The sequence below is a fragment of the Agelaius phoeniceus genome, chromosome 16, assembly GCF_051311805.1.
Source record: "Agelaius phoeniceus isolate bAgePho1 chromosome 16, bAgePho1.hap1, whole genome shotgun sequence".
NCBI lineage: Eukaryota > Metazoa > Chordata > Aves > Passeriformes > Icteridae > Agelaius > Agelaius phoeniceus.
In genome coordinates this window covers 7,116,867-7,142,956 of record NC_135280.1, presented here as the reverse complement: position 1 = coordinate 7,142,956, position 26,090 = coordinate 7,116,867, and the positions used below count along the sequence as shown (strand labels likewise).

The 26,090-nt window shown below is 38.2% G+C and overlaps 1 protein-coding gene across 2 annotated transcripts in view; it reads left to right on the top strand.

Annotated features, from left to right (window-relative positions):
• CYTH3 (cytohesin 3) overlaps window positions 1–26,090 on the top strand; it is a 49,049-nt gene that overhangs the window by 9,715 nt on the left and 13,244 nt on the right. For both annotated transcript variants that reach the window (XM_077187029.1, XM_054643969.2), the window contains exons 2-7: window positions 15,424–15,506; window positions 16,073–16,137; window positions 16,545–16,611; window positions 20,702–20,820; window positions 23,337–23,417; window positions 25,463–25,575. In XM_077187029.1, coding sequence (XP_077043144.1) covers window positions 16,100–16,137; window positions 16,545–16,611; window positions 20,702–20,820; window positions 23,337–23,417; window positions 25,463–25,575 — 418 coding nt within the window. In that variant the 5' untranslated portion in view covers window positions 15,424–15,506; window positions 16,073–16,099. The remainder of the gene's footprint in view (window positions 1–15,423; window positions 15,507–16,072; window positions 16,138–16,544; window positions 16,612–20,701; window positions 20,821–23,336; window positions 23,418–25,462; window positions 25,576–26,090) is intronic.

Genomic DNA, 26,090 nt, shown 5'->3' with positions numbered 1-26,090 from the left:
AACATTGGCAGTCACAGAAGGGAGAGATTAAAAGTTCCAGGTATATGGGAGTAGTTTGTTCTTTGTGTAGATGTTGCTGGTTAATTCTGAAATCTCAGAATTGTGGGAATCTCAGGCAGAGTCTAAAGCCTGTATTCTGTGTATTGTGTGTGATCAGCCTTTCTAGGCAGCTGACATTTCAGTTTGCTGTACATGTTTTAGCAAGCATAGATGAATGGAGCATATGGATTTGATTTTTTTTTTTGGCTATAGGAAGTGGATTTTTGTGCATTAAATATAGAAACTTTCTTTTTTTAAATATCTGAGCGGAAGCTCCCCACTCCCAGTGATTTTTTTTTTAAATAAGAATACATGTAACTTTCTTCACTCTCATTTTGTGCAATGTAAGCTGGAAAGACTGCAGTGTTTTTAGTCTTGGTCTTGTACCAATAAATGACATAGTATCACATGAATGTTTTAAAAGATTAGGTGATATTTTATAAGAGCAAGCATAAAAAAAGACTGGTTCAAGTCTTTCCGCTGTGAATCCACTGATATTCAAAGTAAAGAGAGTGTGCATTATGGTATTGCTTCTATTGGTCTAAAAACTTATTTATTTTCCTTTTGTATCTTCTACCTGAGTAAGTAAGCATAGAAAAGTAACGTGTTATGAAGGGGAAAGGTTGGGTGAAATTGGTAATCCAAATTAAATACAAATAATACTCTCAAGTTTATAGAGCCTGTGGGTGGGTGGACTTGGCAGATCAATCCGTTGTGGTATGTTAGACTTGAAAGAGCATATGGAGATGATTATTTTCTGGCATTTTGTAGTAAAAGTTTTTGAAGAAGGAAGTTTTAATTTCTTTTAATTTAATTTTTTTTTTTTTTTAGAAATGAGGTAAAAAATAGGAAGAATAACACCTTTTACATTGAGTAATAAAAGAGTTGGTTGTAACAGCATACAAAAAACCAGTTTATTTGAAGGTAAGCTGCTAAAAGAAATGCTCCTACTGTTTTCCTATTGAGTGTCTTGTTTTCTGAAGGCAGCCAAAGATCCAGTGCAGCTGGGACTAATACAGGACCCAGCTGTAACTTTTTTTATTGTCGTTCAGATGTCCGGTGATGGTCAGATCTAAGTTATTGTGTGGAAATTCAGCAAAGGAAAAGGGTAGGGTGGGAAAAAAGTGACTCTCCATAAAAGTATTCCAGTAAAAGCAACAGGAACTAGGAGTATCCATTTCAGAGCTCTGCCATAAATCCCATCCTGAAATACTTAAACGCCTTCAGATTCTGCTGTAGACTTGAAGTCATTTAAGAGTTTTTGGTTAATTTTTTAAACAGAAATGAAGTGAACTGGTTGGAATGGGAAGGTGCCTGTTCTTTCAAATTATTTAATGGAAGAGGATGCTGTTTTCTCATTCACAGTACAAGGTTTTTAGTCTTTTTACCCTCTTTACAGTGTTGGTGCAGTATGTAATGCTACAACATGGAGTAGATCAACAGGTTTGGTTTTATTCATTTCACTTATGCTGTGTTTTGCTAGTTTTTGTTTTACAGATCCTAAGGATGTAAGAAGGGGAGAAGCCTAATATATTTCTATAGAATTTGGTTTGCCTTTGGTATATTTGGTACTTCCAACTCTGTCTTTTAGGTATCCACTTCCTTTCCTAATCTTCATTCTGAACTTAACTTGCTGAGGGAGTCCATCAAACAACTGCCTGAATTTCAGAGTTCTTTTACTGTTACTCCAAGCCTTTAATTTTGACTGTCATTACTCAATCAGTTTGTAATTACACTACTCTAATTTAAGAGGTTTAATAACAATAGTATACAAATTATAAGCCCTGATTGACTGAAAGATACTTCAAATATTGTAAGTTATATCCATCAATACTGACAGTGATGTGAATTTTAAAACATAATTGCTATCTCAAACATAACCTGGATTTCTGCATTTCTTTCCATGTGCCTTAATTGGTTGTTGATATTAATTTTTTTTTTTTGAGGAAAAAGAAAAAAGAAAGGATGAAGATTTGTAGTGGGTCTGTTGGCTGTGGGATAGCCTGGCATTTTGCCCCTCAGTGCTAGAACAGAACAGCAACAACAACTTATTCTCCTTCCTGAGCAAGTAGGAGCTGATTTCTGGCTTCAGAGTGGAAGTGAAATGTGGACAAACTCTGTGCTTAGAAGGCAGAACACTTCTAACACAAACCAACTGCTATGCAAAAACATCTGTGATGTCCTTCTTTTGAATACAATATTTTAAATTAATACCATGCAAATAATTTGCTTTACTCTTTTTTTTTTTACATTTGCAGGGATTAAATAACCAGTATTACATGGTTATTTATTACATTTATTCTTGTTTAGTAAAGATGGTAGTCAGAGTTCTTTTCTCCCAATTTTTAAAGGCTATGTTCTTTATGTGAATTGTGAAGAGCCTAAAGGAATCTCTCAGTTAATTGTTTTCTTGAAGTGCAGGTCAACTTGCAAAAACTTTTGCATTTTGCAAAATTGGTTTTATGTAGACTCTGCCAATGTCAAAGACCATTAAAATATAGCAACTAGAATGAGAAACTTGGCTTACAGATTTGCTTTAGGATGTTTTGGCTGTATTCATGACACACTATAAGGAAAATGAAGAAAATATTTGTGGCTTGAGAATAAAATCTGCCAGCAAAGCTGAAGAAAGTAGTATGATAATGTCTTGAATTTGGAGAGAACACTGCACTGCAACTCTTACTGTATTGTGTTCTTCTCTGGAGCTCATATGGACTTAGGAGATCTGATTTTCCAGTGTGATGGGAGAACATCAAAAGGTCCTTCTCACATTGGAGAAATAATAGTACAACAATTCTAGCCAAGTTTTGGCTTTTCACTCCCTCGTTTTACATTTTGAATAAAGGGTTTCCTGCTGAACAAACACATGTTAGTCTGATAGCATTTTCCTGTATTTGAATTGTGAACAGTCAAATGACTCCAAAAAGTGTATGTTGAAGCAGATACAGGGTTTTAGCATAGAATATGTGCATACAATAAATCTATTCAACTAATCAGTCTGCTTCCTTTCTCTCCCACCCCCTTACAGCTGGAAGTTCATCAGCTTCTGGTACTATATCTAGCTTCCTCTTGAGACCTTCTGGGGTAGAGTTAACAGTGGTGGCAGGCATTGGTGAACAATGTTGTGATTATGTTCTGTGGGGCTGTATAAGTTGTCATTTTCCATTGCTGCTATTTCTAATGGAAAATATGTCATCTATTTAGTTCGAGCATATTGTGTGTGCTGTGCAAAGTTGCATGCTGCAGGGTTTAGTGAAAGCATGTACATCATCATTAAATCAGTATAAAGTATTTCTAGATTTCATTAGTGACCAATTTGGCATGGAAAATGGAAAATTTATGGTAAGGTTTTATTTTCATAAGTTCTTAGCTAGGATAACACAGGATGGCTGGACTTTCTTAGTTCATAATTAATTATTCTTTGAGGTTCCTCAGTGTATGTTAAGACATTGCAAAGGATGTGGGAGAATTCAAAAAGAGAAAAACTAGATGCTTCCAGTTGTCATATCAGTTGTGAACTTCATGACAAAATACTTGCAGTCAGATCTAATGGAATTTAATAGCCTGATTGAAAACTGTTATAATTTTTTGTTGTTGTTGACCTTTTTTCTTTAAAGGACCACAGTGTAATTTTTCAGAAGCAGCTTCTGGACATTTGGAGATCCTGGTTAAACATCTGCAGGGTCAGTTAAGTATGGCACTTAGGTGTTCTGGTTGAGCTTCAAATGCCTCAACAAAGTTTCAAGATGCACTTTATTAAGACATTTAAAAATTGTAGAATAGATGCTATGATTGAAGAATCTTTTAGAAGTAGTTTTTGTACGATTTTCAAGTGGACTGTAGACTGCTGCCTGTGCAGATTTATGTCAGAATTATTGGAGACAAAATCTAGGCTTAATAGTGCCCCTTCTTTTATTACCAGCCACTTTTTTCAGTGTTCAGGAAATCATTAAAACAATGAAGAGTTTACCTGTGGATGGTGTTCTCCAGGTGGTTTGTGCTCACTGCTGCATTGTCCATGTCTATGATGCACAGAAGAATTTCTGAGCTGCACTAGGAGTTTTCCCACTGTTCAGTATGTCAGCTGTGTTGGAGCTGCAGACTGCTGAACAGAAGTTACAGCTTGGTATTTCTGGCTGCCCTAAGGCAAATTCAGGATAATTGCAAGTATGTTAATGTGAGTCAGATTTTTTCAGTCTTACCCAAAGTTTGTCTTTGTATAATGAAAGCTTGTGGCAGGTAGAGCCCTGCTCTGAAGGCACTGCCTCTTTGGAAAGGTGCTTAGCAGAGGCTGCATCTGACCACACTGTCAATGGAACTGGTACGTGCAGGTGAAAAATCAGGATTTGCTCTTGGTTTTACCCATTTAGGAAGTGATCTCTTTTATTGTTACCTTTTGTGTCATGTTGAGGGGTCACAGAACTAAAACACATAGTCCTACTTAATTGTTTCCTAGTCAACAAAAATACTTGGTATTTGAGCATGACAGGATGAAGTGGAAATCTTAGAAAAAATGTTTATTAATAGGAGCAGTGGGAGCTGGTGGACTTAAAAACAAGATTGAGGGCTAAATCCCTGTTAGTTGCTTACATTTTCAGGGAAAATGCTGAGTCTCAGAGACACTGAGAGTAATAACACTAAATTGCTTAGATCTTTGAAGTTGTATGGATGTGATTTTTTTTTCTTGTTAGGTACTTAGCTGAGAAAAAATTACTAAGTTACTTGAAAATAAAGTACAAAAGATTATGTGTTCAGATTATTTTTCACTGATCTCTGGAAGGAATGCAGTGATTTTGCCAGTAAGGGGCAGAGAAAACAGCTTAGAAAGGGCAATGTAATATTTCAGCAGATTTAGTTGAAACAGTTGGGGGAAGTTTAAATAGGAAGAATGTATGTATTCAAATGAGTTTTTGATCAGAATGCCAGGAGGTCTGCCTGGAGTATGAAAAACCTTTCTTTTTGTAACAGAGTACTTATGTCTGTACTTAGAAGAATTTCAGCAGATGTTGAGTGTGCTCTATTTTGGAAGCATGGTGAGGCAGAGTTGGTGTGACTGCTGATGGGCTTTTGCCAAGCAAAGAATGAGAGACCAGGGGTTTGACCTTACGGTAAGTGGATCCATCCAACAGGCTTGTTATCAGTGGGCCAGATAAAAAGCTCTTTTATATCTGAATTAGTGACCTGTCAAGCTAATTGTTTCATGGTGTGATGGCAACCAACAATTCACAAAAGCTGTGTGTACTCTTTTCTGAGGAATCTGAAAATCTTTCACAGTCTTAAACGAAGCTTTGCTATTCCTTCACCAACAAATCCATGAGTAAATTCCTGACTCTCTCTGTGCCCTCTCAGACTTCAGGCAATGTGACCAATGGGCCTGTTGATGTAACAGTAAGACACTGGAGCATTTCAAGCCTAAGACAGCCAAGGTCCTGTATTAGCTGTAGTGCATTTCTCTCCAAGCACTGCAGCTCATTGGTTTCCATAGCAGGTACCACGGTTACTTTTTTTGGAGGAGACTGCAGGAATTTCAAAGGCTTACACAATATCAGACACCACAATGTGCACAGAGTTGTGCATCCTGGAATCTGTCTTGTTTTGGGTGAATATGAATGCTGCTCAAGCAGTTCCTTGATAGATGAGCAGTCCTGTGTGGCTCTCCATAGCTGCCTGTGGAGACATTCCTCAGGGAAGGAAGATTGCTTTCAAATCCGGCTCCACCTCCTTCAGAGTGCAACCGATCTTGGAAAATGAATAAATAGAAAGCTTCTGCAATAAATACTGTTCTGAAATCTAACTCCAGAACTGTGTCAGGCAGGGGTGGGGGAAGGGGAAAAATCAACTTTGCCTTGCTTTTTCTGAAAATTGGATTGTGTGCTTTAGAAACAGCCGGCAATCCTAAGTAACGGCTAATGCTCCTCATAATGAGTGCAGTGCTGTGAGCAGATCCCTCATTGCCAAGAGTAGATGTTACTGGAAATTTGTGACAGAAAGCCTGGCTGAGCCCAGCTGTTTTGCTGGGAACACCGTAGGTCTGATGAGCTGTGCCTGAATATTGAGCAGGATTTGGGGTTATTGCTGGCGGCTGACCACAGGCTCTGGGCTCCAGGACCCCCCTGCAGCTGCTCAGCGACATTCCTGTCAATTTTCCAGGCTGCTCCTCGAAATGGATCTGACAGGAATGTCTGCTACTACTCTGCTGTGTTTGCTTTTCAAGTCTATTTTCCAAGATCTATCCTAGGAAAAAATGTAGGTACCTGCCAGCCAGCCACTTCCTCAGAAGGGGAAACACAGCCCTTCTGTAAGGGTAAAGCTGAAACATGTTACAGTCTTATTCTTTTTTCCTTCTCATGCCATTTCAAAAGCCAAAGGAATCAGTGTTTTTGTTTGCCTCTTCCTCACAAAGAATGTGATGAAATGACCTCTGCTTTCAGGAGGAATTGCCCCATTCTTGGTCTGAGTGGATCCTGGAGCTGAAAGAAGTCTAGATTGGCAGCAGGACATGTCTGGGTAGTGCAGTTGTTCACAGGCACTACTGGGAGTCATGTACCAGTGGGAGATGAAGTGTCCCTTCTTTCCTTTTCATCCACACATTCTCCTTGGGATGGCTGGGAGAAGGAGTCCTCTCCTGACTGACAAGGAAAAGAATTTGACAGAGGAGTAATTTGCTCTTTTCCTGTCAGTAATTTAAGCTTTGTCTCACAAAGCTGCTGGGAGTCATCCCAAACATGCTGAAGTGACCACAGAACCAAAGCCTGGCAGTGCTGCAGTACTTGAGGCTCTCCAGCTTCCCAGTCTGTATGGGCTCCCACTTGTTCTTCCCATTTTCCATCTGCAGTCTGAGCAGGTCTCTCTCCTGTGCTGGTCATCCAAAGAGTTGCTTAAAGATATAAAGTATTTTTAAATTCCTGTCAGTGTTGTCTGGATGCTTGGCTCAATCAGAAGTGAGCTGTGCTGTCATAGAAATTAGTCATGGGACCATCCAGTTCTTTGTATAATTCTGCCTAGTAATACACTGCAGTTGTATTGGGCAAAACCATAAATGCCCCGAGTTAAAAGGCACATCCTGCTTCTGTTGTGTGGCTTAAAAGGTCTTACTTGTGGAAAGCTATTGCATCTACACATTTTAAATTCAGAATTTTCTCTTTTTGCTGCAGGCATGCAAAATCCACTGCTCTTTTGCTGCCCTTTCTTTGCTCTGTAGTGAATGAAGGGTTTCAGCTAAAGACATGATATCTCTAATGTGACACTTAGCTGTGCTGTGCATAGTTGGCATGGTGATCTGTTCCTTTCACCTCCTATATAGTGTTGAGGGGGAGCCCTGATTTCCTTCCCAAGACTCCCACTTGAAAAGTGGCTGTTGTTCTGCATTGCCAGTGGATACATAATGTGCTATCAGCTGCTATCCATGGTCTCCCCATGTGTTATTGCTGCATCATCCTTTTCCTCAGGGGGTGCTAAAATTTTTTGTGACCTGAATCTTGCCATGAAAGTGTACTAAAGAAATTCAGAATTTGCAGACTTCCACTCTGTAAAGACTAAATTTGTGTTAATGCATACTATAAATAAAATGTACTATAAGCAAAGGCTTTCAAATGCAAACATCAGAGAAAATTTGTTTGATTTCAGCTATGGCACTACCTCAGTTCCCCATTTGTTTCTCCAGTGTTGCACATACAAATGCTCCACAGAGAGAAAATGATTACTGAGCTTTCCCCAAATTATTTATCTGTGAGATTCTGCCTTGCAGCATACATAATGAGGAGGAGGAAAAAAATGTTTCTGTTTGACAGTATTTTGTTGGTTTGATGCAGTGTAAAGAAAAAGCTTGAAGCCACTTCATTTTGGAGGAGTGATATCTGTGTTTATAATGGTGGTGTTACTACACAAAGCTGGTTCTGATCACCCTTCCTCATTATTTGCTGTGCAGAAAAGAAATCAGGTGCAATCATTTTGTTAAATAGCTGAAAGCAGAGTAAGAGAATTTTAAGGCAGTATAGATGGCCCCAGTGTCCCTAAGGCAGCAGGACAATACAGGACTGTGCATTTTTATTTACAGTGCTTGGCACAGCACAGCAGCGCATTTGTCCCACATTACTTCCATGTTACTGTTTTCCATGTTGGAAGGGGACTGTGATGTTAAGATGTGATAATGTGACAGTGTGTAGCTGTAACACTGAAATCAGAATGGTGATTCACCAGAATTCCTGAATGCTGATTGGTAACTGATGCTGCTGGAGGCACATGTTATGTTGGATAGTATTTCCTGTATCTGTGCTAATCTGTTCTTAGCCCTCTCTGAAACACACCACTACTGTGTGGCCAACATCTCCTTTTTTAATTTCCACATTAGCTGGCATAACATTTTTCAGCACTTCTTAAATATGCATGGATATGCATATTTTAACACTTTATATTATTAATGCAAGTATTAATGTATTTGGGTAAGAGACTTAAAATGTTAAGTTAAACTCAGCTTTCTTTTCATATTCAGTAATTTGTATTTACATATTTTAGAAAGAAAAGTTGGCCTAGAAGCATCTTCTGATCTTGAAGCAAGAGTAGAGTGACTTCAAAAGAAAAATGCTTCTGAAAGGAAATCCATGCTTATCTATTATTAATATCAGGTTGAACTACTTTTAGTATTTAGAGAATACAGCCTGTAAGGGTGGGTTTTGGGGCTGAGCTAAGCTGGTTTTAGGGCTGGCCAACCTCAAGGGGGTTGCTGTCCCCTGTACCTTTGTGCTGCCAGGAGTTTCTGCTGTGCCTGTTTTGTTGTCTTGGGCAATTCTGTGGTCCCTTGGTGAAACCATTTTTCCTGCTGAATTGGGGAAAGGAACAACTCAGAAACAACAGGGTCCAGGCACTGAATGGCAAAGCAGTGCAGGAACACAGAGGAGCCAACTCACTGCCTGTGACATCTTGCTCAGACCTTGTCCCTGTGTTTTTTCTTCTTTCTCCCCACGTGATGCTCCTTTATGTGATTGAAAGTCGTTCTTTCATTTAGTTGCTGTAAAACATTTGGTTTCCTAATGGAAATACATAAAAACATTGAAATGAATTAAAGGAGGTCGGTATAATATAATCACGACCTTCAACACTGCCTGCTCGTGAAAATAAAGAGCACAGACATAACAAAAAAATACTCATTAACTGAAACACACCCTGCTTTCTAATGGCCAGTATCTGTGTCAGAGGCCTAATTAGGAGCTAAACAGCAAGAGAGGTGGCTCTGCAGTTTCTGTGGAGTGGATCTGTATGTCTGTCTCAGCGGGTGTATCTGTGCAGGAAGGTGAGGATGGGAAGTTGCTCCTCTCTGTGCTTTGGTGCTGTTAGAAGGGCAGCCCATGGCTCCCGGGCAGGATTAGCAGCTCATGCAGAGCTCTGGGAAGCCTCTCCAGTCCCGTTCCCCTGCACAGCTGTTGGTGCTCGTGTTCTCTGCTCCCAGTTTGTAAAACACACCTGCTCTGGCTGCTGCCTCCTCTGCCTCTTGTGCTCCATAGACACAAACATCTGCAGGTGGTACCATGGCAGGGCACGTCAGTTGTGATATCTGAACTAAGATGGTTTTTGGGAGGCAGGTAAAATTTTCCTTCTCTCCAAATCAGTGTTAACTGGACCCTGATTTTGCACAATTTTGCAGCTGCCTGCTTTCTGCTTGACTAGAGAGACTAACACATTAACACATTATATAAGGCTATTTCTGGCCAGAACAAAAACATAGTCTTGCCTTATTTGAAGTAATTCTTATGGACTATGAGAAATACTGTTTGTTTTTTACAAGAGATGATTTCACGCTTGATGGTACTGTCATCCTGCTGGACTTTTTCTATATGGAACAAAAAACGGATTTTGTATTTCCAATTTTTATTTTTATGCTTTTGTCTGTTTAAAAAAAAACCCTACACAAATATGTACCACTGATATAATAAACCTGCTTTGCAGCTGAAGTAAAAGGAAAAAATCTTGAAGGTGTAGTAGATCAGAGGGAAACAATTTCCTCTAAAATCCTGAAAATGTACTTTTATGTGGTAATAATATTTTTAGGGTTCCCCCTCCTATTATTAGAAGCACAAAATGATAATATCTTTACTGTAACTTTCCTGCAAAGTATGCACTTATCCTAAAGAAAAAAAATGTTTTCAGGAACATTTTGTAATGGTGTGATTTCCAGCAGCTAAACAATGAGAATGATGGATGTGCGTTGGAGGTTCTCTTCTGGGTTTGGCCACTAATGTGATTTCTGGCCACAGAGTCCCTTGTGATTGAAAACTCAAAATAACTCTGCAAGCCATGGATTCTGTCCTAGATTCCTCATACCACCAACTGGTGATTTTTTTGTGTGTGAAAGGATATTGTGTACAGGATTATTTCCCCCTTTAATGGCAGTGTCATTGCTCCTATGCTGGAACGTGCTCAGCAGTGGCTAAATAGCAGATTAACACAGTAAGGTAGTTAAGGGAGCAGCCAAACCCAGCTGGTTTTACTGGTGGAATTTAGTGTAGATACAGTTTGTTTCTGCCCTGTGAAGTGAATCTATTCAGAAGGATGTCCTCCTACGAAAACTTCTATGGAATTTTTAATAGCCAGAAGTGGTTGGAGCATTGTTTATACATCTTGTCTGAAAGCTGGAAAATGTTCCTCTAATCGAGTTTTAAAAAAGGGAACATGTAGGGGGAAAGGAAGAGAGAACAGCCTGAGAATATCCGTTGAGGCAAATATTCTGAGACAATCAGATTTGTTCTCAGAGATGAATGTATATTATTTTAAAGGCCAGAAGAAACATGTCTGCTCATTTTGTGTATGAGTAAGGAAAGGTTTGTTTAGTTTAAAGCCTTGCATTGTGTAAATATCTTTACACTTCCAAGATGTTTCAACTGCAGCAAAATTAAATTCCATCTAATTGTTTTTTGCTTGGAATGCAAATATTGAAGACCACTAATTTGGGACTGGCACAGAAGAAGGAAAATGTTTATCTTTATGAAACCAAGAAGTTAGCTTGAGAAGTTAGCAATGAGAGTCAGGGTGCTGTATTGCTTTGTAAGTGGGGTTACAGAATTAGTGTTTTGCCTGTGTTAGATATTGTTAGATGTTTGCTTTCTGCTGTTTGTGGATATTTTACTGTGTCCTCTTGAGAGACTGAACTCTGAAGTCAGTTGAAGGGGTCAAGTGAGATTGCTTTAGACTTTGGCTGGTGGCTGGCAATTAAAAGGCTAATGAGTGAATTTAAACAGAGGAGTTTTGCTTCTTACTGCTGGAGAGCTGGAAAAGATTTAAATTTTACTGCTGAGAAAGAGAGCAGTGTCATGATATGGACTTAGAAAGTACTGGGGTTCTGTTTCCTATTATGGGATGTGCTCCTAGTTTTCACTAACCTGTGGGAACTTTCTTTGCAAGCTGATCTGTTGCAGTTCTTTCTCAATCTCTAAAGGTTTTGGGTTCTTTGGCACTTGCTAGCTCAAAAATGCTTCATGTTGAGAGTTGTGGGATAATGCTCTTCTTTGGATATTGTACTTGGGCTGTCCATGGTGGAGAATTACTTAACCAAGTGACATCACAACTGATGCACAATACACTGATTTCTGTGGTGAGATGCAGTTTTTTTCCCCTAGCAGGGTGTAGTAAACAGAACTGTATTAAAAGTGTGTTCCATTAAGTGTTGCATTATAAGATGTTAATTTAAGTACATATAGTTCAGTTACAGGAATTGAATTCTATGGACCAAGTTGGAATATATTAAATATTTTTCTTGTTTTTTTCTGTTGGTAGTAGGAGTGGTATTGCAACATATATGGTGTTGTGTGTTTCTTTCTGTTTGGCCAAGAAGATAATTGTATTTTCAATAACTGTATTCCTCATGAATAAAATATCAGTAGAATATTGACTTTCTATTTAGTAGTACCTGAAGGTCTGAAGTTCTAGAAACAGGAAGTGCTCTCCCTGTAAGCTAAAAGATTTCACAGAAATTACTTACATTAGAACATTGTCTTTATTTAAAGATTAGAAGATAGCATGAAAGAATGCTGCAGCTGTAGCTTGTTCACTGTACTGAAATGCTTTTGTTCTTTTTTAGTATTTAAATGTTCATGCTAACTCCTCCCATCCTGTCTGCTTTGTGTTTAGATTGGTGAAAGAAAAAAAAACAACCCAGAAGTGACTCAGAGAGGACAGCTAGAAAATTTGTTTTACAGAACAAATACATAATATGTGCTCCATGAGTTATTTTGTGTGGAGGATTCTGTGAAGACAGGGTTGAACAAGAAGTGTTTTGTGGAGGCAGAAGGGTGGCATTGGGAGGGGTCTTGCCAGAGCAAATCATCTCTTACCCTGTGCCTGCAGTGTTTGCTTAGCACTGTGAAGATGTTTTACTCCACCACTGTGTGTTACCCTCCTATGATAATGTTTCAAAAGCCTTAATTGAAATACAGAAATACTGTTAGCCTTTGTTTTAAGACACAGAGTTGAAAGAGCAGGTACAGTAGCCATAAAGTCCCAGGGCCTCCTGGAGCTGGGACACCTTCCAGGCTGTAATGCCACATGAAATCTCTTCAGAAACTTTCTTTGGCTGCATTGAGTTTCCCACTGATAGATTTTCTACAGCATAAAGAGCAGCACTGGAGGAGGGAGGCAGTGATAGAAAGCAGTAGAAGGATGAAAATGAGCAAACACCTTCAGTATCACACAGAGGCCAGTTCATGTGAGTACAGGACAGAGCACCTGGGAGTGACCCTGGTGAGTCACACATCCCTCTGGGCTGGTAGTGTGAGGGGAGGAAAATGACTGCCTATACTCAGAGTTTCTAGAAGTTGAGCAGTACTGTAACTCCCACTCAGTTATATCCTGACTCTTTTACTCTTGTCAAAAGATACTGAAATATTTGGCTCTGATATTTAAATACCATTGTTTAAAGATGTTGCATTAATGTCCAGTTTTATAGAAGTCCTCTTCAAGTGCAGAATCTTCTTTTCCAGCAGACTGCTTGTCTTTTATGTGGCAGATAAATACTTGATGTTATTCCCTAATGCAGAATGTAGTCTGACTCCATTTAGCTTTTTTCCTTTCTGTCTAACAGCATCATTAATTATACTGTGAGGCTTGTCTCTACTGTGGCTGTGATCAGAGGAAAGGAAAATACAGCAGACAGTATTTGGGTGCTGTAGGAAAACACTGAGGTGTTTGATTTCCTTTTTTTTTGTGGGTTGCTTGAGCATAGAAAACTGTTACAATTTGTGTTGATTCCAAAAAAGCAATTTCAGTCGTTCCAGATATTCCAAACCTGTCCCAAGGAGCCTTCACTGCATGGGGGAGTAAGGGAGAGGAAACTGCAGCACCACTCACTGGTGTGCAGATTTGGGAAGAGCTTGTGGTAGTGGCTAATCCAGAGGTTTTGTTACTCAGCTTCAATAAAAAGCAACATCATCTCTGAGTTCTAAATATTTATTGCTTCAAGATGATTTTCTCTTTGAGGTTTGATTAGTATTTCCAGTTGCCAGTGAAAGTGAGAGTTACCAAAATGTCTTGCTTCAGCAAAGAGTTAAAAATTTAGCATCTCTTACTAGTACTGCTACTGTAAAGCTGCAGTGTAATTTCATCTACAATACTGCAAAAATGCTTTAAGGATCTCAGAGTGTGCTTCCTAACTAAGAGTCATTATATATGGTTTGCCTTTTTATAATCAATATTGGGTAGCAGTATTTTTTTTTTTTTTTGTCAGTTAATTAGTTGGAATATTTGTGGTGTATTTATGTACATTGTGTGTGTAGTCATTAATTCTTTGTGGTATAGGATCTTGGAGTAAACATGTAAGACAAAGATGTAATGTAGGGACATGAATTTATAAGGTTTGATGCAAAAAGAATCCTACCACTGTTCACATGCAAGAGATTTTTAGGAGTGGGTGGCTTTCTGATGAGAATAAGCAGGTAGACATACTGAAGTCTGGTATTTGTTCAACAGAAGACTGTTATTTCCTAAACTGAAGGTAATTTAATCATGTTTGTATCTGGAGTAGTTAAATGAAATCATTTGCCATAATTACTTCTTGTCTAACAAGGTCTGTCGCCATTTGGAGTTTGTTATGATCTGGATCCTAAAAGGAAAGGAGCTTGACCAGTGGATGTTGAAATAATCAATATATTTCATTATTAGGATTCAAACAGAAGCTCTGTTCCAAATGTGTGTTTAAAACTCTCCTCTCAAGCTGAACTTTTCTTTGTAATCCTGTTACTACAGTCTATTGTGTGTGTACAGGACATAAAAGAGTGGCCTTGACCATCCCAAATGAGTACATTTGTTGTGTGTTGCTCTTACAGACCTTATTAATTACTTTTGTTGTTCCATTTTACTGAGCTGGAAGGAAAAGCTGTTCTATAATTAAGGAGCTATTCCCAAGAAAGTGGGAACATTAGAACTGTTATTAGAGGATTGTTACACAGGAGGTGAATATTTGTAGTTGGTGTCTAATGCTGTACAAATGAGCAGAAGTAATATCTGTCCAAAGAAGTTTCTTGCTGGGGAACATCTGATTGTTCAAGAAAAGCAGTGGTTTTATGCTGATGATTTTTGGTCTTTGCTGGTTGTCAGACAGAGACACAGGGTGAGGCTAGGATGAGTGACAGACACGCATTTGCATCCTCAGTGGCAACTGATATTTATCAGCAGGGCCATGTATTTCATTTAGTATGGCCAAGGAGAGACCTAAAATTGATTTCAATACTACAGACTCACCTGAAAGATGTTATGCAAAGCCCATGTTTGTGTTAGATGACTGATTTTGCTGCTGTACTTGTGTGTCCTACTGCTGGGAGGTATTTGGGTGAGGATGTGTTGGGTTGTACCTGCCTGCATCTCTCTCAAAGCAGCCACATGAGGGGCACTGCTGGCATTAGGGATGTCTGAATTCAGCTCTAGGATTCTACACATCTTGTGTAGAGCATTGGCTATTCTTTGGCTCTTTTCCCTGGAAGAGAGTCATATCTTCTGAATCATAATTTATTTACATGTAGAATTTTGATATGTTACTGATGTAATAGCATTATATCCAACTTGAGTTTGGCAATTAAGCTGTAGAACCAAATCTTGCCACATCACATGATAACAAGATTCCTTTAATTGTCTGTTTTTCTTTTGAAAGATAGATTCTGTCCATAGTCATTCATTCAATTACCTTACTTAGGATTTTTATAAAGCAGATTACAAATATATTAGATTTAGATTTCATTTATGTTGTTTGTTTTGATTTGTTTTGGGTTTTTTTCCCTGAAAATTATGTAAAAGAAATATCCTGATGTTTCATATAAGCTTATTTTTCCCAATCAGTTTAATGAGTTTTATGTGTGATGATGAGGTAAAAAGTGCTAAAAAATTGTACATTTTGCTCCATTCCAGTGCCTGATGATCTCTCCTTGGAAGAAAGAGAAGAGCTTTTAAATATTCGTCGCAGGAAAAAAGAATTGATTGATGATATTGAGGTAATTGATTTACTGTAAAGATGCTTAGAGGACTCCTTCAGTAGATTAAGTTACAGACCTAAGCTGCAGTCTTAAATATGAATTTCAGGATTTCAGGTAATGGTTTTAAAAGCATATAAAAGACTTAAACAAATACTTCTAATAGTGAGCAGGATTTATGCATCATATGTGTGCTTTAGAAAAGATTAGCTTCTGAATTTAGGTAATGCAATGTGTACAGATGTCCACATTTTCTTTGTGTAATCAAAAACTCATTAAACAGCAGATGTACATCCAGCATAGGAGTGAGTGAGAAATGTGGGTAAAGAAATCTTATTAATTGATAATGGCAGCTTGGTCTTGGTGCTCTGGACAAGCACACCCTGAGAGTGCAGGTTCATGTCTTTAAGTCATTCAGTTGTGATAAAATCTGTAAATACCTAAGGAAGCCCTAAGATTGTTCACTTCCCTTCAGGTAAATAACAAATATTAGACAATAAAACCTAATAGATCATATTATTATATGATAGATGATTTCAAAAGATGTTCTAATATAGGTTAATGTATTGTCCTTCCTTCTTTTACAGAGATTAAAATTTGAAATTGCTGAGGTTATGACTGAAATTGATAATCTGACTAGTGTAGAAGAAAGGTAAGTAATGCCAACATATGGACATGATTCAGTAAGACCTTGGAACAGGTCTTCCAGGAAGTAAAAATACCTTTCCCATACTAAACAAATGATGGATTACCTTTATTTAGTCTGTTATAAAGCCTGACTTTATCCCATGCAGGTGTGTCATTTGTTTGGCTAGAGAATATGTTGGATAGAGTGTAATATTTTACTGTCCTGTGGATAAGGATATGGGTCTCTGAAGCTGCAGTTCCTTAAAGGAGTTGAAAATAGTATCATAATTTTCTCCATTATGAAAAGTGAATGTCTTAATTTTGTAGTAGAAAATACAAAGTAGCCACAACAAATTAAAAGCTCATCTAGAATCTTTTTGTAAAAGAGTGACTGGTAAGTGCTTGTTGTTTCTTCATTGTCTCCATATGTAGCAAAACTACACAAAGAAATAAGCAAATAGCCATGGGAAGGAAGAAATTCAACATGGACCCGAAGAAGGTAAAGAATTTTTTTTTTTCACTTGTCAGAAATCAAGTTTCTGCTAATAGTGTGTTCTATGACAAATACTTCTATGGCTTTTTAAAGAAATATTTCTGATAATATAAGTTCATAGGTCTTACTTGCATGTCCTGTAACACTGAGCAGAGGGTTAAATTGGAGGCAGCCATCAGGTCAGGTGCCAGCTGTCTGCTTCTTTCACTTAAACAAACCCTTGATAATGGAGGTTACTTATCAACAACCAAATATGCCAGGTATTGATTGACCTGGCTTGCTTTGTACCTGATAGAGGTGTTCTGTGTTGATATGTCAAATATAATTAAATTTGTTTTTCATGTGTGGTTGTTAGTGAGGCCATACTTCTTTTTCTTTAATGCTCTCCTATTTTATCTTTCAAAATACCTTTGCCATATTTTTTGTTTTCATGCAGACTTTTATATTTGGGTATCTAAAGCCTGTGTCTGAAAAAGGCATGTGTGAACATCTGTATTTTTGTACATACATATATAGATACATACATATAGATTTGTGCCTGTCTGACTTGTACAAGCTTGGTGAGCAGTTCCAAGGAGTCTGCTCTGCATGTAGCCAAGAAGTAATGCAGTTCTTTCTGGAATGCCTCTCTGTTTCTCAAATAGTTGTTAATTTTCTGGAAAATCTGTGGACCTGCACATTCTCTTACAGACTTCCCCTGCAATGTTTAAAAGAGCTTCTTTGACATATTTGACCTTTTGCCTTTGCTTTTCATATTTCATCTTCCTTGCTTTGTTTTATTGTCCTCTATTGTTTGTCATTGAGATTCCATTTTGAATTGTGAAGAGTATTCTTTAAGGTCTTCTTGGAAATTATTTAGCATTTGTTTTTCTGTGTTCTTGACATGTTTTCTTTCCAATTGTATTGAATTCAGTTACATTTTGGTGGCTTTTCTGAAATGTTCCAAGTACAGTGTGGCTTCTGTTCTTCAGACTGTTTCCAGTTTGCCAGAAATTCTCAAGTACAAGAAGCCTTTCTAAAATGCTGGCCATGTCTTTTATTTTTATTTTCCACTTTGGTGACTGCTTAACTTCTGTTCTTTTGGGGGCAGAATACCCCCAAATATCCTGGTAGTTTCCTGTGGCCCTCCAGCTCTTTCAAGTCCTAGAAGTTCGTGGCAAAGTCACAGGATGATGTTCAGATGCTTTCATTCCAGCATTAACTATTTTTTGTTATGGTTCTTACTGGATGAAATTATTTCTATAAATAGATGCTGTGGCCACATTGCTACTGTAACATAATTTAAATGTGGTGAACAGACTCAGAGTAGTAATTTCTCAATAATGCCTGTGCTCAGTGCTGCTGCAGTAGCTGTCTGCTCTAAAGCTGGGCCCTGGTGTTGCTTGCAGCTGCTGCATGAAGTTCCAGACAGCTGAAGTGTGTAAACATCCTTGTGGTGCTGGGAAAAGCTACCTGGGGTTCACTGGGAAAAGGATATTTTTCATTCAGAAACAGGAGGGAAGATGCTCTCTGGGTTTAGGAATGCCAAGGATTAGGGTAATAATACTTGGGTTGAACCCACCAAGTTTCTTCCTTTAAAACCAGGTGACAAAGGTCTGATGTTTTCATATTAGCAGGAGCACAGTGAGGTAATTTTCTTTTATCACTTCTGTTTAAAGACATTACACATTCATGTGTGTGTGTAGAGCATTTCTCCCTTGCCCCCTGTGAAAATAGCAGTGTTATGATGTACTTCAGGATGTTGTACCTGGGAGTTTGGGTTTGGTGAGCTCCTGTGGGAAGGGTCATGGTAAAGTTTGTAAAACATTTCAAGGATCCCTGTGCAGAGACAAAGTTGTGCTGGAAATTGGCTGTGCTGAAGTTGGTACTGCCTGTGTTGGGCCCAGGAAATGAATTCTCTGTGACAAAGGCGGAGTTTAAACAACTGCAAAATTTATAATTGAGTTACTGGAAAAGCAATGAAATTCAAAGCAGATTTCATTGCAGTGATGTAAAATAAAAAATAAATCCATGCAATATTTGCAGTGAATATTGAAAATGTCTGTAGCAATGAGTTTTGTGTGGGTAAGTTAAACTAGTACAGCTGTCATCTGTCTCCTGTCAGTCTACAGAAAGAAAATTTGCATCAAGACAAAAGATAGTGTAGGAGGTGGGGGTTTGCTTGGCCTATTTTGCCATTTATTCCAGACACTGAACTTGTTGTCCCAGACAAATTACTTTTCCTGTCTGTTTGACTTCTGGTTCTTTTAACATCTTAGGAATAATTAAAAAAAATCAGGAAAAGGAAAATTAAATTGATTTTTTTCAATATGGGAAAGTGTCTGCTTCTATGCACAGAAACTTGTTTTCAACACTTCAAGTCATGTCCATTATCAGTAACTTGTACAATTTCAAAAAACCTATTCAGATCAGTGTGTTTATACCAAGCATGAATAATATGGTCCAGGTGTTGAACCAAGGGAATCTGCTGTTTCTGATATCAGAGGAGAGATTCTCTTTTGATTTTCAGAGATGAAAGCTTTCTGTATAACTTGGGATGGGAAAAAGCACTATGTTTTGTAGTCAAATATTGTACAAATAAGCTTTGAAGGGATCAGTTCTGAGGCAAGCTCAGCAATTTCTGGTTCAAGATATAATGGATATATTCTTTGCAAAGAAATCATGTCTGTTGTGAAATGACTTATCAAAATATTAAGTTGTCAGAGTACCAGCCTGGCATCGAAATTTTTCAGATGATGATGAAATTGTTCTGAGAGAATTACATACCAGACTTTCTAAAACAAAGCTTCAAGCTTTATAACATCACAGTTTACTTTCCCTGTTAAATTAGGTCAGAAAACTGACCTTTTTTTGTCAAGCAGGTAACCAGTTAATTATTAAAAACTTGAATTAATCAAACAGAAGGATAATCATGCTTTCGACTGTTACTAGAGGGCCATCGATGCTATATGAGAAAAATGGGATTTTTTCAGTTGTAATGAAATAAATAATACTTCACTTGAAGAAATTGAAAAACAAGTATTTTTGAAATTCTGAAATAGTCTAGTAGAGGATATTAGTGATAATTTAGGAGCCTCTTTTGTACATACTTGGAATCCAAGACATTAAGGCTATTTAAAGTTTCCATTTCTACTTTAACAGCAGGCTGCTGTTAGAGTTGGAAGAAATCAGCAGGAGTAGCAGCATCTGTGTTGGGGTCTGAACAGAGGATGGTTACCTGTGCATGACCTGCTCAGTGTCAGAGCAGCATCCCTCCCATCCTTGCCATAATCTCTGTGTAACTCAGTCTCCTTTCTTTGCCACTTTCCAGAGAAGTCTCTGGGCTTCCCTGGCGTGTGCCAGTTGTAGGGCAGTAATTTATGGAGCAGTAGGAGTCCTGGGGCTTGATCAAGTGCCCTCTGAGGGACAGGGTAAGACTCTCCACCTGCCTTTGGTAGCAGCTGACTGAGCAGCCCTTTGTGAGTAGTGTAGCTCAGTCCTTTGTGAATAGTTTAGTTCCAGCACAACCAGAATTCACTGATAATCCCAATGTCAGCATCAACTCTTTTAAACCAGTTTCAGTATCTTCAGCTGTGACTTCCTGCTGCAAGTAGTGGCTTGATGTATTGGGTTGCAGTTTGTAGATGATACCAGATGCTTGATTTTGTGTCATGGTGGTAATTAAGTTGTTTCTATGTACCTCTTCATTATATGATTTTGCAGATTACGGCTCTGCAGACATTGATGCAATGTTGGGAACAGGCCAGCTCACACATTAGCTCCAAAGAGCAATGTGCAGTCATTATTCAATTAATATTTGATCTTTCAAATCAAATTGAAAGGTTGAGGGATTCAAACTGCCACCTAGTACTTCTAGCCTTAAAAATGTGTTTTCATTTTCATCTTAAAACCAGTACTAAATATTGCTCATCTAACTGAAAAACATTTGTTTATCATTTTATTAAAAGAAATAAAAATCTGTAGGTAATGTAACTCTGAATGTGCTATGTGTATGTCTGTGTCAGTATATTAATACCAAATGTTATGAGTGATATTTACTTAAATGCTTGTGGAAGAAGACATAACATTCCTTTTCCTCTGGAATTGCTCTTCCTAGGGAATACAGTTCCTGATAGAAAATGACCTCCTGCACAACACTGCAGAAGACATTGCACAGTTCCTTTATAAAGGAGAAGGATTAAATAAAACGGTAATTGGAGATTACCTCGGTGAAAGGTAAAGTCAAAATATTGGAACTTTGCTCTTGAGCTTACAAAGCATTTCACAGGTTTTGGGAAGTTTCTCTTCAGAGGCTGCAGGAGAGAGCTGCTCATGTTCTCTAAGATCCATAAAAGCTACAGTGGGGATGTAAAACTGCTACAGTATTGTGTTAGGTTGTTATTTTTAAATGGGTACATTATGGAATGATATTTAATTAACTATAATTTAGTACTTTGAGTTAACCAAAACATTTGTCTGTAGTGCAGAATTCAGTACCATGAGCTTTTTGAATGTCTGAGAGTTGTGTTGCAACACTCCTGGTAACTCTTAGTACTGTGTCCAGGGGAGGAGTGATTTACAGTCAGTAATAATTGGACTGTACTTATTAGAACAGGTATTTCCTGGACAGTAGCTCCAGCAGGTTCTGGTGTTGTCACTTCCCTGCACACACACGTCCAATTGCTCAGCAGGTGTCTCCAAGGGCAGCTGCACCCTGTCCTTATCAGTCCTGCTACAATCAACATGCAATGCCCATATTTATGCACACTCTTGCAAAACACAGTCAGAATGCAAATGCCTTCCATTGCTGTGCAACCCAGGAATTGATTCTAAAGGCAGCTGAGGGAGGCAGCAGTGCAGTGGGTTGGAGTGTGTGCATGTACGTGCTGGCACATGTTCAGTGCCACCTAGGGAGCTCTCAGAGGTGACTCATGGAGGATGTGCTCCTGTGCTGCTGGCTTGTGCAGGTCCCTTTTGAGGCACTCCTCAGGCTGCTTCCAGCAGCAACAGCGTGGTTTTTGCTCAGCAGTTTCCTCCTGGCTTTCATAGGTTCAGTCAACGTTTTTACTGTAATATGAGCGGTTTGAAAATAGATCTTTGTTATGAAATCTCTATGCAGAATATGTAGACATGTCAACAGTTTTTATACAACAGAATTATGCCTCTCCTGCTTTGCCATCCCCTCTCAGGGGCCCATCATAAATTACTTCTGTATTCTAGCTAAATATAGCTGAAGACAAGACCAGGTTAGTCAACAGACTGAAATATTTATATAACATTCTGCCATAAAGAGATAGAATCTATATTACTGACTTTTATAGTTTTACAGCACTCAGCAAGCTGAAAAAATGAATGGTGTAATGGAATAAGGTAACACTTAAAAATATAGCAAAAATGATAATAAATAAGGGATGAATTGCAACCTAAAAAAAGACTTATGGTTTCTTTCTATGTGGGTAAATCTTCACTTCTTTTTTTAAGTGGCTTCCTGGAGCATTTTATTATTTGTCTTGTGTCTTTGGAGGTGTACTCAGCACAAGTACTGCATGCCTATAAACAAAATGAATAATTTGCTTTAAGTAAAGACATACCCCTCTGGAGTGCTCTCTTTCATTACACTCTCATGCCACTTCATTGAAAAGCAGTTGCCCAGTTGAATTGTGCATTGCAACATTTGATGAGAATTGCTTGGTTTTGCTGAGAGAACTGGGGTGTTTTTCTGTCAACAGTGTAGGGACATGCTAATGAATGAGCAGTTGGTTTTGAGGTATTTACTCCTGAGTTGCAGGTCAGTCTGACTGTGCAGTTAGTCAGCAGAGCAGCAGATAATTCCTGGTGGGTGCACACCTTTCTATTTTTGGGTGGAGGCTGATACACAGCATTCTGTCTTGGTGAGGTATTTAGAGCACACCCTGAGGATTATAAACCTTTATTCTTCTGGCACAGGAACTCACTGATGGTGTGGGCCAAGTTCTGTCCATCCACATAGTTTTGTGTTCATTACATGTTTAAATGTTAGTTTTGAATTTAAACACCCTTGTACCAAACAAAGCACAATGATTTACATACCAATGTAAGAGATGGGTGAGAGGAAGCCCATTCAAAACCTCTTCTGATTTTAGTTAACTTTGTACCAGTTCTTGGGAATGGAGTAAGAGTACAGTACATGCTAAGCAGCTCTTTTCAAAAGTTGTTCTTTTTATTGGATGCAATCAATAGAAGCATTTTTGTTTCTTATCTTTGTATATAAATTAAGATACTGATTCAATGTTTTCTGTTCTTAGAGTGGAAAAAAGTTTGTTAATTGTATGTTGTATGGCTGGAGAAATTAGTCTTATATTAACCATTGTTTTAAGAATTCATGATAATTTCTGCAGAAGGTTTTTACTGATTAAATTTCTCAGGTATCCTCCTATTTCAAAGAGGTACAGTAATAATAAATGTGAAGTACAGTACAGTAATAATAAATGTGAAGTGAAGAAGGCAAGGCTATTTTTAGGTCATTTAAATAAGCAGTTCTAAAATAAGTTCAAATGTACTGGCTTTTCCTAACTTATCAGCAAAAATGGGCAAAGTGTTAGTGTTAAACATGAAAATACCTTTCAAATAAATGTGTAGATTATTTCTGATGGCTTTATTTGATCAGTGTGAATGTTTATTTCCTTATTTATTTTCAGAAGCAAATCGAGATAACTAACAAGTCTTTAAAGGTCAGAATTGTAATTGTCTGTTTCCATTTTTGTCTTTCATAGAGATGAATTTAATATTAAAGTTCTTCAGGCTTTTGTTGAACTCCATGAGTTCGCTGATCTCAATCTTGTACAAGCCTTAAGGTGAGTAAATTCTTTCTGTTTTTTGACTTGAGCTTCCTCTATCAAATTGCATGTTTATATGAGTCACTGTGTTGATTTATCCATCAGAAAGCTGCTCTACAGCTCAGCACAACTGTACAAATTACTGTGCAAGTGAGCAGAGACAGCTCTGTTTAACCCTTCTGACTGCTTGTGTGTGTGCTGCCCTTGAGGGTGAAAACTCCTGGTCATTTCAGCTTATTTTAAAATACAAGCAACTAAAACAGCTGTTAATCCTTGGTGTGCCTGCCATATGTAGACATTTGAAGACCTGTTTTATATCTTAGCACAGAGATAGGTTAAAAAAGAAATAAACTCTTTACTTAAGTAATTTTCTTCCTCCTTTTACTCTACCTCAACTTGTCCTTCTGGGCAGGGAGGGGGACAAATCCACTGATCCATGCTCTCACTGATTATGTTCAATCACAGAGAGGTAAACTTTGAAACAAGTGATTTCCTTCTGCTTGCCTCAGTTTCCCACTTGTCATGTGAAAGAGAGTGTGATATCTTAGTTTGTTTTCTTCCCTTGCTACATGAACAATTCCCTTGATTTATCTGGGATGCTTGCATACAGTGACCTTGTGAGATCCCTTCTCATCTCGGTGAAAATCCGTAACAGATTGATCAAATTAGGTTGACTTAGACAGTTCTGCCTGGTTTTTTGCCCCAAGTGACTCCCTCCTGACACCAGATAAATGGAAATGTCCGTGTGATCTTTGTTTCTGGTGCAGTGCCTTGTGATGTGGAGTCAGAACAGCTTTGCTATGGTTGAGTGATGTGGTGATGATAACTTGAGCTGCCTGAGGCTTGGGCCAAAGAAGCTTTTCTGTGGCTGCTGAAGCTTGTCTGGGAAGCTTCGTATTCCTGTCTCTTTTTACCCAGTTTGATGTTAGGTTTGACTTTATTCTTCCTTAGCAGCTGCTACTATTAAATGTTTGTATTTTGGTAGCTTACAAAATTGGTGATCTGGGTTGGAACCTTGCACGAGGTGAGTAAAAGACAGTACATAGAGCTGACAGCTAAAGATGGCCTGTGACACTTGAATATGATGTCCTGAAATGAAAACCAATGAAGACAGGAATAAATGGTTGTTATATTGGCATCCAATGTACAGGGAATAATGAGAACTTGTTTTGCATGGCAGAGCATGTAACTTTGCTGGTTTAGATCCTGGTTTAATTCAGATAAATTTTTTGCTAAGAGATAAAAGAATAAATGATGAAATTCATTGGAACGTTTTAGTGCCACAGTGTGCGAAAATAAATTTGTGAAGACCTCTGTCCTGTATGCATTCCAGTGTACCTCTATGTAGAAAGAATAAGTTACAAAAGTAAACTCTGTATTTCAGTTTATGCTGCTAAGCAGCAGCAAGATCTGCTGCATATATTCCAGAATTACTGAAATGATGTAAGTTGCTCTTTTTAAGGCCTAGGTCTGATTCTTGTAGGGTGAGCTTGCAGTAGACAGGCAGCACCTCTCTAAGCAGTGGGGTTTTCTTCTTGTTGTTACTATTTTTAGAAGGTTTTGTATGAATTTAAGTAAATATGTTAAGTTTTTCTGTATTCCTTGTTTCTCTCTCCTTACACCAGCAATATTTTGTATGATGTGTCTTTTTACATTCTGAATAAAGTCTAGCTGACTGTTCATTGCTTTTTGTAGCCAGGAAACCCAGGGAGGATTGAACCCATTTTTCCCCCCATAGCATTCTCATGGCAAAAATGGGATGCATACAGAAAATTGTTTACTAGTCTGGAAAAAAGAGAGAGCCTCAGAATATGAACTGCCATATTATCTTGCCTGATAGCATGCAGTGTTGCTGGCTGAGTTACTGGGCTAGCCATCTGTGCATGTTGCTTTATAATAGCTCCTGACTTGTGTGTTGAGAGATTGAGAACATATTTCTAGGACATTCTATATAGACAATGCTGATTTTTTTTTTCTTTTTCTGTTTGTTTCGGATTATTTGTAATAAAAACCTGATATATAAATACTGGAATGAGTCTAACAACTATTCTTCCCTTTTGTAGGCAGTTTCTGTGGAGCTTCAGACTCCCAGGAGAGGCTCAAAAAATTGACCGTATGATGGAAGCTTTTGCTTCACGCTATTGCCTTTGTAACCCAGGAGTCTTCCAGTCTACAGGTCAGTCACAGGAAACCACAGGAGTTCTTAAGTACTTGTGTGATCCAAATAGAGTTTTTATTTATATATATTTGTGTGTGTGTGTGTGTTCTTCTACATCTGATGCAAAGATGGAAGTTAGGGATAAAATAACGTGGGAAATGAGAAATACCTGAAAATGAGAAAATGTGACTGACTAATCCAGGAGGTGCAAGCTTATGGTCAGAATGGTCATTTTCATTTATAAAACATCACAGAACTGCACAGAATGCTCTGGCATTGCTGTTCTGTTTGCTGTGCTGTATACACAAATAGATTGCTCTTGATCACTTCATTTAAGGAACAGATAGGATGGGAAAAGGTTGGTGTAAAGCAGGTCTGTAACAGCTAGAGAGGAAAATAGCTACTGATAACAAACTGCTGAAGATGCAGGCACATTTTCCCTCTCTGTAGCAGCTTTTCATCCTGCTTTTTCTCACACAGAATCTTGTACTTCAATTCTGGGAGAATTTTTACTATAATCATAACCATGTCAA